The following is a 16,142-nucleotide window of genomic DNA, read 5'->3' on the forward strand; positions in this document are numbered from 1 at the left end:
AGGGCCAGGCTGTTGGGTAGCTCCACAGGCTGGGAGGCAGGGGCGGCCCCTGTTGAACCCTCGTGCCCGAAGTAAGGCTCCTCCTTCACTCTGGTGGACTGTGGAGGGGCTGGGGGCTGTTGTGGGGCCTGCAGGGGTGGGGGCTGCTCCTTGGGAGCTGGTTCCTGGTCCCCAAAGAGGCAACGCTTCCGCTTGTTCTGACCCTTGGGCTGGGCCTGGAGGTTCATGGTGTGGCCAAAGGGGGCCCAGCAGTGAGACCTACTTTATCAGTTGCCCATCCCCTGGGGGAAAGTCCTGCTGGAAGCCCTGCCCTAGTCCTGTAGCTGGTGAGAGCGAAGCAGAAGCAGAGGACAATGCCGTCAGTTACAGGGAGAAAGAACTGCTGGCTCTTCCTTCCTCTTTGCAGAGATACTCTTGAGCTTGTTTACTCTTCCCAGTTCATGATGCTCCACGGGGCCCTGGAGCCTGCAGACAGAAGAATAGTAAAAGTGTCAGCCACAGCCTCCAAGGATGCCCCAGATATCAGCACAAGAGAGGGGCCTCTAAGGCCCTGTGATAAATTTGGCTGTATAATTTGTGCACTGCACAAAGGCACCTGCCAGGGAGGCAAGTGGGGCTGAGATCAAACCTGAGCCCCTGCCGCTGAGCTGCGAAAAGCAGTGACGAAAGCCATATTGGGTTCCTTTCTCCTCTTAGGCCAGGCCTCAGCCTAGTGGGCAGCCAGGCGTGGTCTCCTCACATCTGTCCAAACAGTAGCCTCCCCACCCGACCCAGAAGGAGCTTTATTCAGCCAATGCTTCCTCTGACACTCCAACCGCATCTCAGACACAGAAAATGGAGAGAAAAGGAGTCATTCCCAACTGTGCAGCCCCAGGGTCAAGAGCCCACCAGGTCCCTGCAAAGTCCAGGGCCCAGGGCGAGCTAGGCTCAAGTCCTTTGCACTGAGGCTGCAGTGGAGGCCCCCCAAAGGTGTGTGCCGTCCTAGCCCCACCCCTGGGAGGAACTGCTGAGTGGGACTGTGGCTGCCAGAGTCTTCCCCAAACTAGCACAGGAACCTGTTTTGCAGCTCTGGCTGGCAGGAGGCAGCATCTCACATGGTAGCTGGTCAGCAGTCTCCACCCACCCTCCTCCACTGTCAAAAGCTCCTGGCATCTCAAGAAAAGAAATAGCATAACTAGATACTGAGGGAGTGCAGATTGCTAGAACTTGGGTCCAGAAGGTTTCTCTATGACATGGTGTGACTAAAGTGCTCCTAGTGTTTCTGTATTTGTTTTATAACCTGATTAAAAAAGAAAAAATGGGTTGCTCATTTTATCCTGTTACAGGACATAGAATCAAGACCCGTATAACTTCCATGAATTTTCAAAGAGTTTCTTTCTTCAGAAAGGGCTTTATTTTCCTCCCTGAGAAGCTGGTGTGAGTAGAAGTTACAGGACCCACCTCACCCCCAGGCTAAAGTTCTGGTCCTGAGCCAGTAAGGCCTGGAGGGGAGGAGAGGGGAAGCTCAGGAAGCCCTGGGGAATAAATCTGCAGGCCCAGGCCGAGCTCAGACCTGAGCTCAGGCCCTAGACACTGCAGGTCACTGTTTGCAGCCCAGGTGTTGCCAGGGAACCAGTAGAGAGCAGAGGAGGGCCAGGGCTGGGCGGTACCGGGCAGGCGCTGGTACGAAGCCCGGCTACACCCCTGCTCTGTCCTGGCCCCTGGGAGGCCGCCGTGCTATCGCTCCAGTGCAGGCTTCCGTAGCTCCCCAGCCCTTCCCCTCCAGAGCTGCAGCTGCGTGACTCACTCCAGGCCCCCTGCCTTTCACTTTCACCCGGCACCCAGAAGGAGAGGAACTTCCTCCTCCATTTCCTTCCTCAGCCCCCAGCCCTGAAGAGAGAGAGAGAGAGAGAGAGAGAGAGAGAGAGAGAAAGAGAGACTCCCCCTGCCTGTACCCCCTTTGTCTTTACATATGGAATTTGTAGGACAGGGAGAGGCTAGGAGGGCATCCAAGTCACCCTGGCACCAGCATGAGTGGGAGGATTTGGACAAGCATAGTGCTGCAGGCCACCGAAACCACCTTTTGAACAAACCCCCTTTTCTTGCTTTTAAATTTTCATTCTGACAGCCAAGCAAATTCGGAGCTGAGACCCAAAAGCCAGCCCTAGGTTGAAAAAAACCCTGGGCGCCATCGTGAAGCTGCAGGACTATCCCGGCTACAGGAGCAGGGCTCTGCCTCCCCAGTCAGCATGAACGATCTGGAAGTACTGGTCGGCAATAGCAAGTCAGAGGCAGGAAGAACACGCTTGAGGAGAGGAAAGGGGAGGGTGCCCAGGGTAGGCTGGGAGATCCACGGGCCTCCAGGGGGCTGAGAGCCCCTCAAATGTTCACACACATTTGTGCCACCCCGCCCCCAACAGTACACACACACACACACACACACACACACACACACACCCCCCACAGCCTTGTTGCCTCATGAGCCACAGCATAGGCTTGGGGGCTGGGGGAAGGGAAGGCCCACGTGGCAGATGAGTCCGGCTGCACGTGCAAGTGTGTGCCTGTTGGAGGGTACCCAGGGACCAGGCACAAATGGCCACTCATTGCCTAGGGGAGGGCAAGCATTGCATGTTGGGCTGGAGGAGATGGGGGTGGAATCTGACCCAGGGCAGGGCTGCTCCTGCCTCCTCCCCCCAAGGCTGCCTCATCTGCAGCTGTTCAGTCAGGTCCAGAGGGGCTAAGCTCAGCTGGTCTGCCTCCCACCACTAACCCTGCACATCAAGGAGGGCCACTGAGTAGGTTTCCAAAGCTGGGCCAGGGACTCAGAAGAAATCAAGGGGACCAGTCTAGGGAGGCTGAATTGCCCCAGAAGCTTCAGCAGAGGCCTCCCTGTCACCCCCACTGGACAGCTAAGAATGCTAAGAGCATAGGCACCCATAAGTGGTACCTTCAGAGAAGAAAGGTCATTATCTGGGTGGATGAGGACAAGAGTGGAAGATGCCTGGGAACCCTGGAGGAAGGAGGGGACACACCAAGGCAGGAGGCACTAAGTAGTAATAGTTGTTTTATTGTTAGTAGTAGTAATAACAATAGTAACAATAATGCACTTGTACCAAGCAGGTCATAAGTGCTTTGTATGTGTTTAACTCACAACAGCCTTATAAGGCAGCATGAAGCCAAACCGTTGTTATTTTTAACCTCCATTTTACAGGTAGCTAGATTAGGCTCAGCGGGGCTAAGCAACTTGCCAGTGGTCACAGTAATTATGCTGCAGAGCCAAGATGTGAACCTAAGTCTGACTCCAAGAACACATTCTTATTCCTTATCCCCAAGACATGCCACTAAGACCCCAGGTCCCTCTGCACACCTCCTTCCCACGGCACCCTCTCCACTGTCTTAGAGCAGGGACTTTCTGGACACAGATATCCTCACTGGCCCTGGGAAGCCCCTTACCCCTGCCTGAACTGTTGGCAGGTAGACATCTCCTGTTCTCTCTTAATCCAGGTGAGATCTACAGAAAGTGGGGGAAGGGAAGAGACCTCACCACAGAGGGACCAGAGGGTATGTGAGGTCCACCCGCAGGGAGGTTTGAGGTTGCATAGGCCCCTTTGGCCCAGCCTTCTGGGCCTGGGCTTCCCAGCCCCTCAAGCCCACCTGCCTCAGTTCTGTTTGCTGCTGGTGGGGCATCTAGCTCTCATATCCCACTGGTACGTCACTGTTTGCAACTCTGGCCAGGACTGAGCCACTTCCTCCCATTCTTCTGCCCAACCTCACTCCTCTGTCCCTCCGATAGGTCAGCCTGGCCTTCCTCACAGAAAGGAAGAGAAAGGAAGCCATCTCTTCAGAAGGCAGCTGACCTATGGGCCAACTCCCCGAGGCTGCAGAGAAGAGGGTATAATGAGGAACTCCTGCATGCAGCTAGCTCACCCCTGGGACTGGCCACAGGGCCTCTGACAACAGAGGCAGGAACACTGCGAAAGGAAACCCACAGTCACTGTGGGGCCCCAGTCCCTGCAGCCCACTCTATCAATCTGTTTGACTGTCTGTCGTGGTTCCATTTACTCTTCCCTTCCTCCAGGTACCTCACTGCTGCACCCAGTCCCTGGCCAGACCCACAGACACCCCTGGGCAGGAGACAAGGCAAGAGTCTGGCGTCAGTGGCCAGGTGCCTACGAGGCTTGCAGGAGGATCTGTGGCGAGCAGCACTTTCTCTCTACTGAGTACAGCAATGTGCACCAAGAAAACAATGCTGAACCCACATATGTGTTTTGCAGACACACGAGGGAAGGTGCTAGAAAGGCCTTTGGGAGTTCTGTGCTGATGGAGACACCACGTCCTCCAGGGATGGCAACTTGAACACATACCGCTCCCCATGTGCTATCGGCAGCCCTGCCACGTGCCCAGCATTGGCTGGGAGAATCCACTGAGTCTTCACCACAGGGTGCTGGGGCCAAGCAATGACCCTTAAGAGGACTAGGGCTACTTACAAGCTTGGGGTATTCAGTGTGGCCATCTGAGAGAAAAGACTGTTGTGAGTCAAGGTTACATGGGCCAGGAAGGAAGTGCCCAGCTTGGTCTCAGCAGCCACACAGGGACTCAGCTCTGATATGGGAATGAGAGTTGAGTCCCCAACTCTTGGAGCTCATGCTCCAAGCTCCCACTCTTACAACTTGGGCCACCCCCAGCCCCACAAAGTCAGCACTAGGAAGTGGAGGGTGGTCAGAGCTCATGCATCTCCAACCCGAGGCAAAACAGACCCGAGTATGTCATCCAACAAGGGCCCGAATCTCTAGTCTGACCAGTTTCCAAAGCACCAAAGAAGCTATCTTAGGACAAAGCCTAAACTCCCTGTCCTTCTCACAAGTCCCTACAGACTCGGGCTCCTGACACCTCTCTCAACATGCCATGCTTGAGCCATCGTTCAGTGCAGTTCCTGCCCCAACATGCTGTTCCTGCTTTGTTTCCAGGTCTCTGACCAGGCAGTACCTCTGCCTAGGATGCCTTCCCACCCTTGCCATCTGGCCAAGTCCTCCTCATCCTTCAGGTCTCAGACACTGCTTCCTCTGGGAAGTCTACTCTCACCCCAAGGCTAAACCAAGAACTTCGCTATGAGCCCCTAACACCTCCCAACTGCACCCCGCTCCCCGCACCATGCTCAGCACACTATATTCCAGGCACCTATTTCTTTGTCTCCAGCAGACAGCCAGCTCCATGGGATAGAGTTTACAGGACATTGTATTTGGCACTTGGCTTGTACCTGCTTCCTGGGATGCTCATTCAAGACTGCACCCAAGGTGAGTCAGAGCCAGGCATGGGCAGAGGCACGACTCACAGCCAGCATGTCCACCCTGAGCTCCTGCCTGCCGATGATTTCCAGTCCCTCTCCCTGATCAGAGTTTCCATGATGCTGAGATAAAGTGAAAAGGCCCTGCCTCCTAACCCCAGCCCACCCCACTCTACCACTGGTCCCTCACCAACAAATCCTTCTCCAATTGTGGGCCCACAAGCTACCTTGCCCCTTGATTATCACTTGCTGTCGTACACCACATGCAGGCCAACTGGAAAAGTGCCAGCCCTGCCACTGCCCTGCCTCATTTTTCTTCCCCCAAGGCTGCTTAGACCATAGCCTGGTTTCCTGTCTGGCTAGGAAACCAGAGGGCCGTGATGAGGGGCCCTCCCTAGAAGAGCCCAGCACGGCCCATTTGGCCTGGTAGCCCAGGCTAACATCTTGAAAACCTCTCTCAGATACTCTGGAGCCTTTGGCTACAGCCAGACTAGGTGAGTGGCCTGAACTGCCACTTTGAGGCAGCTAGAGTTGCCTAGGCCCTAGATAAACCTTCCCTCTGGACACAGTGTCATCATCTGCAGTGTTGTATGCCCCCCTTGAACTGGGAGTTTACATCCAGGCTGAAGGGTGCCATTTTTCCAAGCCACTGGACACATAAGTCCTGTTCTCAAGGAATCTGAAAACCAATAAGGAAGGAGACACCAGCAATGAAGAGGAGCACCTGCCTCCTACAAGTGTCACTTCCCCTGGGGGCATGAAAGAGCAGTCCTATGATCCGCCCACTCCCGGTACAGAGAGTCCCCAGACTGTCACTTCTTCAGACTGAACTTCAGCTCTGAAAGGCAGAGAGGCCAGGCCAAGAGGCCAGGGCTCATGAGTCCCAGGGGTCTCAGCCATGAAGCTGGTCAGGCTCAGAAGTCTTGGCCAGGGTTCGAGCGGGCTGCAGTAAGAGCTTTATAAAAATGCCAACACTAAGGCGCTTGCTTTTAAAGGAATATTGTGAAAGGGGAATCCTCTGCTTGATGAGGCACCCTCAGGGCTTCGTTCAGATGTCTACCTTTATCGTCCTCCTCCCCTACTGCCTGCAAAAAACCCCAGGATGCCCATGAGAAACCAAGATAACCAGGTCTGTTTTATCAAGGGGAAGCTGAGGCAGACAAAGCCCGTAGTTCCAGACAGAGCCAGGAAAGGATGGAGCCTCTAGCTCAGCTTCTGCCCACCCTGGAGGTACCAATAGCCTCCCACCTGGGCAAGGGCCACAAAGGATCACCAGCAGCCCAGGAAAACCCTCCCAACAGGATTTTGGGAATCTAGAGGTGGTGAGGTGGAAGCTCGCAGGTTTAGGCTCTTTCCAGAAAAGATGTAGCAAATGTCCCTGCAGCCAGGTCCTTAAGTGACGTAACCTCTGGATAGGGCCTCGTGGGGACCAGTGGGGCCCTTGGTCTCCTCGCAACTCTCTTTACGCCCTGTGGGGTTCACCCCTCTAAAGGCTGCTCTGGTTCCTCCCTCCCCTTCTGACAAGGCCTGGTTTCTCAGCAGGGCTAGGGCAGGGCTCTCTGGCCCCAGTGTCAGACTCTGTCCTGGGCCAAGATACGGAGGTCACTCACAGGGGCCTCCCTTAACATGGCCTCACCCTGCCTACTCAACACACACACACTCGCCGCAGCCCTGCAGCTCTAGGCTTCAGGGAGACAAAGGAGACAATGCACAGCCCCTACCGCACAGAGCCTCCAGTCCAGAGAAACACAGAAACACACACTGATTATAATGCAAGGTGGCCCGTGCAGGGGCTAGAGATACACAAAGGGAGCAAGTGACCCCAGGGAGAGTTCCCTGACTTTGAGCCTTTCCTGGAGCTTTTCCCTCTGCCTAGAACTGCTGCCTCCATGCTTGATGATCTGACTTCCTTTCAAGGCCTACCTCCTCCAGGCAGCCCTCCAGCACATGCTGTTCTCACCCTTTCTGAATCTTCATGCTCTCACTTGGTGTTAACTACTATCCCACAATGCTTCTTTAATTCCCTTCTGATTTTGCACCGAGGCTGGAAGAAGCAGGACCCGGAGGCAGAGTGGCCCAATGGAGAGGGCAGTAAACCGGTTGTTGGGTAACCAGGTGTCTGGTCCAGGGTCTGCCGTTCACTGGTTCCCACCTGTGAGGAACTTAGGAGCCCAGGGTGGGCAAAGGGGCACAAGGCCTGTGTCTAGGAATCAAAGAAACATCTTTGAAATGAGTAACTGCCATGTGAAATAGTAGCTACCAGCACTGCCCACATACTCAATGTGTGTGAGTATTGCTTACTTGTATAACCATTTAGTCCTGTCTGAAAAATGAGGAAAGGTTGGCTCTGAAAAGTAACTATTCCAGGTTACAACCTGAGGTCACCAGTGAAGACAAAGGATTTGAATCCAAGCCTGCTGACTCCAAACCGGGTCTCACTCTATCACACCTTGCTATCTGTCCATCTGTATTGAGCAGTGGTTCTCAAACCCATTCTGAGACTGGTTCATGGGTCTGGTGAAGGGAGGGGGTCGTTCAAGGTGAGAACTCTGCAAATGCTTCATAAGCAGCCCAGGTGGTGCCAGATGCTGGAGCAGAGAAAAGGCAAGAAGGTCAGGGCCTGGCATAAAGCAGTTTCCAAGGACCCACAGTTCCTTACTCCCCAAAGAAGCCACCTGCCGAGGAGGCATGGGGGTCCCACAGAGCCCTGGGTAGACTCTGCTCTCAGGTAGCCCTAGGACTAACCATGGCTCTTTCAGTGCCCAAAGCCCAGCTGAGTGCCTATTTCTACTGCGCACACTGTGCTAAGCACATTGCAGGCAACGTCTCATTTAACCCTCACTCTTCTTTGTCTCATAGGTCAGGAATGGTAAACTCAAAAATATATTTAACTCAAAGAACACAGTAACAAAAACAAACAAACAAAAAAAGACATAATAAGACAGAAATCAAATAGCAGAATGGCAGATATAAGTCCTACCTTATCAATAATTACTTTAAATGTAAATATATATTAAACACTCCAATTAAAAGGCATAAGTTGGGAAAATGGGTTTAAAAATACATGATCCAACTGTATGCTATTTACAAGAGACACGTACTTTAAATTGAAAGACACAAATAGGTTGAAAATAAAAGGATGGAAAAAGATACACCATGCAAACAGTTACTGAAAGAGGGCTGAGATGGCTATGCAAATATTAGACAAAATAGACTTAAAGACAAACATTTTTATTAGAGACAGAGAAGGACATTTCATAATGATAAAAGTGTCTATCCATCAAGAGAACGTTATAAACATATATGCACCTAACAAAAGAGCCCCCAAAATACATGATATAAAAACTGCTATAATTGAAGGGAGAACTTGACAATAATAGTTAGAAACTTTAATAGACAACTTGACAATAATAGTTAGAAACTTTAATATTACACTTTCAATAATGGACAGAACAACTGAAGCTCAACAAAGTAACAGAAGACCTGAACACTATAAACCAACTAAACCTAACAGGTATCTTCAGGACATTCTACCGAACCACAGCAGAATACAAATTCCTCTCAAGAGCACATGAAACACTCTCTAGGATATATCATAAATTATGCCATAAAACAAGTCTCAATATATTTTAAAGAGCTGAAATCATAGAAAGTATGTTCCCCAATCAAAATGAGATAAAATTAGAAATCAAAAACACAAGGCAATCTTGGGAATTTACAGGAAATGAAGGTTAGAAGTAACTTATCAAATTCTCACAGCTCAGAAAGGCCACTCTCTCCTTATTCAGACCATGTTCTCCACACCTTTTGCACAGCCCTAGGATCTCAGATGTTTGCAAAGGCCTGGAGAGTCGCTTTTCCATCTTCACGATGGACGTGCACTCAACCTGACTCCAAGCTTGGATCCAGAATCAAAACATCTGGGGAGAGAGAGAAGACTTCAGGCTGTAACAGCTTGTTCTGCAGCCCTGCTTCTCCCTGGGAAAATGGCCACAGGCAAATATTTTCACTCCCCCAGCCAGTCCACAGAATAGCCAAAAGGCAGATCTCTTCCAAAAGAAGGAAGCTAACATTTATAGAGCACTTCCTCCATGCCAGGCTCCTGACATACCCTGATCCATGTTTACAAGCTTCCCATCAGGGTGTCTTATTGTCCCCATTCTACAGAGGGAAACAGAGGCTCTGCTGTTAAGGCAACAAAAGCAAGATTCAAACCCTTGTCTTTCCATCATCCTCCCAGAAAAATCCCAATCTACACTTGTTGTGGGCCTCAGAAGGAAACATGAGAACCCCGCAAAGCCATCTATGGACCTTCCCCTTCCTCTTGCTACCTCCCAGAGCTGCTGCCTTTCCCAGGGGCATGTCCAAGTAGGGCATAGTATATAACATCCCCCTCCCCCCCAAGAAATAATCCCAGCCCCAGTAGGCCAGAACCAGACTCCCCTTAAGACTGAGGGAATCTATAAAAAGCCCCTGGAAGCTAAGAGAGCCCACAGAATTTTGAGGTGGGGAACTGTGGAGGTGAGTTGAGAGCTGCAGGGTCAGAAGGGTCTCATTCTGGAATGAGCGTCTCCACACCAGACGGAGATAGGTGGCTTGTGCCACTCTTCAGAGCCAACCAGCAAGGCAGGGCCCAGCTGGGGAAGCTGAACAGAGTCCGAATATCAAGGAATGTCAGTGTTCACTTAGTCCAATTCCCTAGTCCACAAAGCAGCCCAGAGAAGGAAAGAAACTTGCCTTCAGATACACAGCCAGGAGCAAGCAGGGCCTAGAATCAAGGACCCAGTAACAATGCTTTATGTCTCCATTTAGGCAAGCCCCATCTTTGGCAAGACACTAGGCAGGGCTTGGAGCCAAGGTAAAATCTCAGCACCACAAAAGTATGGCTTTCTACTTCACCATCTTTACCATCTCTAACATTTCTTGAGGGTACTACCATGTGCCAAGCACTCTACACATACGATCCTGTTTAATCCTAAGAGCATGGTAGGTATTATTACTCTCCCCTTTCTTAATGAGGAACCTGAATATCCAAGGGGTCACATCACTTGCTTGAGGTCACAAAAGTATAAAGGCTAGGCCAGGAGTGGAACCCAGATCCCTTTCTGCAAACTTCCTCCCCAGGGCTTCAGGCTCAGCCTCCTGCTTGAAGCTTCAGGCAGTCTGGGATGGATGGCAGCAGCATCTGGGCTGCTCACATCTTCTCCCTGGAGAGCAGTTTCAGCTGACCTGAAAACTTCTATGATGTTCTGGAAGTATGGCTGTTCAGGTAAGGTGGGCGAGAGAGGCCTGTGAGGAGAGTGGCTTTGAAGATGAAGAGGCTATTGGTGATTACCACCACTGGGCCAAGCTGTGGAAGGCTCAACATCTGCACAAGAGGAAGCCACACCCCGCCCACACTCTCCAAACCCACAGCCCCGGTAGACCGACAGCTCTTTAAAAGCTGGTTATTTCATATCCTGAGTAAGGGAGACAGATAGTACCCGCCTACTCCAAAGATCATTGGTCTAAATCTTTTTATGAATGATGAAACTGTAGCCTCGAGAGGTAGAGAGACTTGCCCAAGGACACATGGATGGTTACTTGGGTAGAGCGGTGGTCAAGGACTCCCAGGTGGGGGTGTCTTCACCCTCAGCACTCCCCCAGACCTGGCATTGCCAGGTCCTTGACATTTGTCTCAAATTCTTCTTGGTAGGGAGGTGAAGCAGCGGGGTATAGAGTGTGGTGTCGTCATCAGCCCAGGCGCTCCCGCCTGGCCAGCTCCAGAAGGGGCCAAGACAAACTGGGTGGCTAGGGTGTGGGGGTGGGACCACCCTGCTGCTTTGGAGCAAAAGAATGGAAACAATATGGCTCCCCAATACCTGCTAATGACCAAGAAGCACAAAAACTTGTCAGCAGAGGTGGTGGTGGTGGGCGTCTCAGCATGGCTGCCTGGGGCCTCCTACATGGGCTGCAGAGTAGGCACAGAGAGCCACCTGCCTCATTTGCCCAGCCAGTCAGTCAGTGTCACGCCCTTTCTCAGGCCCCGGTCAGGATCCAGGGCCTCTGCCAAATGCTCACACATTCCTTTCATTTCTCCAGTCTCTGAGCAGCTGCTGCAGGGCCTTTTCTGTTGATTTATTCTTTATTGTTCCTGAAATACACCCAGAGGCCTTTGGCACTGGGCACCAGCAGAGCATCCAGCCCAAGCCCCAAGTACACACTAACCAGACTCTCTGGGACCTGGGCCAAGCCAGCTGGAATGATGGGCCCTGGGGTCAGACCTCGCAGCCAGCAAGGGAGACCCAAGAACCCCACTATCCAGCCTATGGTCCTAGAGATGATCTCAGGACTACAGAGGCTGGGATGTTTGGGGAGGAGGAGACACTTGGAAGATCTCCACAGGGCCTAAACTAAGCCTTTCCACACCTCCCATGCATGAGTGATTCCCTCCAGCAACGCCCCCAACGCACACACACAGCTGACCCCCATAGCCTGTAGCCCTCCACAACAGGGCCTCGTGGCTCAGGCTGGGCTTCTGGCTCCCCTGTGAAGTGTTTGGAGAGGAAGGTTTCAGAGGGGTCTTCTCCACCCTTCCCAGCCCAAAATATTTCCATCAGCCAGTCTCGTGGTGCCTGAATTCCTACCATCAGCACTTCATTCCCTGTGCACATGAAAATAGCCCAAAGTGTGGGAGCTGCATGGTAAAATAAGACTGGGCTTTAGGGTCCAACAGAATGTGTCCTGGGTTCTTTAATCATCAGGCTTTCCGTGGGCCTCAGTTTCCCTATCAGTAAATGGACACAATATCTTCATCTCACAGTTATTGTGGGATTACATGAGGTACATATGTATGAAGTGCTTGGCACAAAGTAAGGGCTCAGTGAATGTGATTTCCTCTCCCCCTTGCTGGGCAGGAGTAGCATCATTATCTGTCTTCAACACCTGGGGTGTTGGGGGACTGGATGGTCTGACTCTTCTGGTTCCACAACTGGCTGAGAGCAGGGCTGGCCAGGCAGGAGCAGGACAAGGAGACTAGGAGTCTTAGCAACAGCGTTGGGCTCTGCAGGCACGGGAGACATCTGGCCTAGGAACCCAGAAGGAGCACACCTGGCACAGGCCTCCCCTGGACTCAGCTGTGCCAGCAGGGCCTACAGGGATGTGGCAGGACCAGGGTCCTGGCAGAGCTTCCAGGCCCATAATGGACTCTCGACCGTCCTGTGTTAACTCTAAGAAGAGCTATAAAAGGGAAAGTGCTAGCACCTGAGGGAGGCTGGGGAGGGGTGGCCACAGGAAGTCTGAGTAGGGACGCCAGAGTCACTGGGGGGCCTGCAGGGAACAAGCAAGCTGCCTTGAGGCCACCACAATGAATGTCCCACAAGTGAAGTGCCCGCCTGGTTATTTTGGGCACTTCTGCCCAAAGCCAGCAAGGAAAGGCAGCTGCTAGCAACATGTAAGGGCTGTTTATGCCCAACTGTGTAAGCACTGCTGCAGGGACAAAAAAGAGCGCCAGCAGCCACTGCGCAGAGGGGCCTCTGCCCCTTTCTTCCTTTCCCGACTGCCCCTGTAAGGTCCAATCTGTGCACTGCATAGCTGACATAGCGTGGGTACTTCTGCTTTCACTCAGATCCAGTCTCCCAACCGCAAAACTCACTCACACACACACACACACACAAACAGACAAATAAATAACTGTGGAGCCAGCTGAGGACCGAGCCACACCCAGGAGCCCAGACAGTATTCCTCTGGGCTCTTCCTGCACTAAAGTGGCCCTCCCAACTTCCAAATTTGGAGGTGTGGGGACCGAGGGCAGCTCCTCTTTCCATCTCCTTAGGTGAAAGTGGAGACAGTCTATGGGAACCTCAAGGAACTCACTGTCTCTTGGCTTCCTCATTTGAAAACGAAAGAGACTAGATGTTTCAAAGTATTTTACAGCTCTGGGGAGGACTCCTGGGAACTGGGGAGCCCAGCACTATGACCAGGGGCCAGCTGGGGAGGGTCAGACAGAATAAGGTCAGGTGGGGAGAGGATCTGAGTAGAAGCCAGGTAGGTACATGACCCAAGAGCAGCCAACAAGCTGGGGGGTGGGGGAGGGGGGCGGGCGAGAAGAGCAGGAGGGAGAGGGGAAAGACCAGCCTACTTGCTTTCTCAGTGTCGTGAGTTACCATTGAGGTGTTTCTGAGCTTTCTCAGCTCTGGGGCCTTCCCCTCCAAGGAACTGGCAAATTCTGGCAACCACAGCCTGGATTGGGGCCTCTGTCTGTCCAACTGCTGGAAAACACTAGGAATGAGAATCCTCCACCATTTTCCTTCCTCTCTGGATCCCATTTCCCCAGAAGCTGGGTAGCCTCGGAGGGAACCACCTTTTGGTTGAAAGCCTGGTATACTTCCCTCTCTGTAAGCTCTGGCCTGGAAGAACCTTGCCCTGGCTGCTCCCTTCCCCGCTTCCTGAAACTCCCTGAGGAAGAAGCATTGCCTGGAAAAAATAACGCTCACACCATGAGCTCCCTGCGGCTGGAGAGAAAGGCAGAGGGAACAGGGAGCACCTTCCCTGCTGGCCACAGCACCAGGCTCTGTTCCAGGAAGAACAAGAGCAAGCAGCACTGCCAGGGAAGCCTCAGGCCCCAGCCCCATTCCTTCCCACCAGCCCCATTCCTTCCCACCAGCCCCTGCAAACCACAGCCAGCAATCACGTCCCTCGAGGAGACGCCCACCACCGTCCCGGCAAAACCCCAGCTCTCTTCTGACATGTGGCAACTTTCTTCTTATATAATATTTTGGTGCCCCACCCCCATTCCACCCCACCCCACCCCTGCTATTTCAATTGGTGAAAGAGTCAAAGTGCTCTTTACAGGGACAACACCCACCTCAGGCTCCACCCAAATCTCCATTGAGGTCACACAGTGAGGCTTCAGGTGAAGCAAAGGGGACTTTTTCTTTGGCTGAGAAAGCAGCCTTCCTCCCACCCACGTGAACAGTTCAGCCTGAGGCCTGGGTGGGTAGGTTCCTGATAGCACAATCTGATCTCTGGGAAGCTGAGCAGGAACAGAATAGCTTGCAAAGGTGCACAAGCACCAGGGTCTGGGCCAGTCCAGGCTTGAGTGGATCACACAGTTGTGCCCAGTCCTAGGCAGTTAGAAAATGAGCTCCATTTACACAAAGCTCCAGCGGTCTAGAACAGTGCCCCTCATTTCCTCTTCCCTGGGAGAAGCAAAAGGCAAACAGAAAAACTTGGTAGGAACTGGTAAAATGCTAGCTGTTAACCTATTGAGTACCTATCACGGGCCACTTTTCAAGCACAATCTTTTTTAACCTTCACAGCAACCCTATGAAGTATTATCGTCTCTGTTTTACAGATGAGGAAACTGAGATTCAGGAAGTTAAGCAATGCTCAAAGCCAACCCAGCAAGTAGAGAGACTGGAATAGGACCCCAGTCTGCCCAGGCCTCACTCTTGTGCACCCACTAGGCTTCCTTCGGTCACCATCCAGGTTACTGCGCACACACTATCTAGAAATGATGTTCCGAGTCTGGGGTAGAAGTGGGAGTGGACAAGTTTTGCTGTTATTATTCCCAAGTGTGGGACTGTGAGAGCCCCTGTAAGTGTATGTGTGTTGGGAGTGGAGGGAAGGTGATCTGGATTCCAAATAGCAGTTTCTAACACAGAAGTTATGTTGTAATGCTTCTGATTCATAAAATGAGCTCACAGTCTCACAGTATCCTGAATGTTGCTTTGAATGCAAATGTAGATACCTTAAGTAAGAAATAGAGATTTCAGCACACTCCACACTCAGCCCAGCATGCAGAGTTTGTTTAGTTCAGCCCCATGCAAAGAGAGCGCTCTGGTGCAGAAGCAACCCCTCCACAGATGTGACCACTGGCTGCAGTGTGTGGTGAGTCAGGGAAGAACACAGCTTCCAGGCTGTTTCTATACTGATGCGTGCAAACACACAGGAAGTGCCAATCGCCCTGACCAAAGGAAATGCCCAGGTTAGCAGATTCCCAAGCAAAAGGCTCCACACTCTATCACCCTAAAGTCCCACTGGGGTCAGGATGACAGGGATACACTCACTCTCCAGAAGGCCAAAGGGCAGTGAAACTGGGTTCACCAAACACCAGGATCACCCATGGGCCACCCTTTTGAAACTAATGGTGCAGTATGTGTCCCAGAGGCAGGACTCACTAGGCCCACCACGTGCCAAGTCTACATTTTTTTTGAGGGAGAATTTTCATTCATTTGTTCAACTAACATATACTGAAGACCTACTAGATACTGGGCATTGTGGGAACAATATAGAGATTACCCTAGAGCAGAGGCTACAATAATACTGAAATGTGTTTTCAGCATGTTACATATACTAACACACGGAATCCTCACTGCAACTCTATGAAGGAGGTACAGACGCTTAGCTGAGTTTGTTTTTGACTACCACACTATGGTATATACACAAATGACTACATAAGGTGGAAATGAGTGTTCGAAAGGTGGCTGAGCCTCCTCCAAAAAAGTGGCATTTGAAATAGGACTAGACGGATAAGGAAGAATCTCACAGTTCCTTGTGGCCATCCCCACTGCACCATGAGCAGGGTTTCCTTCTGGGACCCCCAGCTGCAGAAGAGGGGCGATCAAGGCCAGAGTCCTGGACTTAACCCATTCCCCTTCCAGACCGCTAAGCCCCGTGTGCCAACCCCATTCTTCTCCCACTCCTCTTCTCTTACTCAGGGGACCAGAGGCCTTGGCCCCACTGGGCAACCCTTTCCTGGGTTCTGCAGCCACCGGAGGCCCTCAGCTGAACCTGTAATACATATCGTCTTTTTTCCCCCCTCCATTTATTAAAAGCAGCAGCCCACAGGGCTAAATACTCGGGCTATTTTTAAATCCCACATTTAAAAGTTGAACTC

General features: G+C 52.0%; 1 protein-coding gene across 2 annotated transcripts in view; it reads right to left on the minus strand.

Annotated features, from left to right (window-relative positions):
* The window catches only part of ELMSAN1 (ELM2 and Myb/SANT domain containing 1), a 39,361-nt gene that overhangs the window by 20,965 nt on the left and 2,254 nt on the right, over positions 1 to 16,142 (minus strand). For both annotated transcript variants that reach the window (XM_006925430.3, XM_006925431.3), the window contains exon 2: positions 1 to 465. This exon is cut by the window's left edge and continues 1,225 nt beyond it. In XM_006925430.3, the coding sequence (XP_006925492.1) occupies positions 1 to 227 (227 nt within the window). In that variant the 5' untranslated portion in view covers positions 228 to 465. The remainder of the gene's footprint in view (positions 466 to 16,142) is intronic.

Source organism: Pteropus alecto, unplaced genomic scaffold (assembly GCF_000325575.1).
Source record: "Pteropus alecto unplaced genomic scaffold, ASM32557v1 scaffold8, whole genome shotgun sequence".
Taxonomy (NCBI): domain Eukaryota; kingdom Metazoa; phylum Chordata; class Mammalia; order Chiroptera; family Pteropodidae; genus Pteropus; species Pteropus alecto.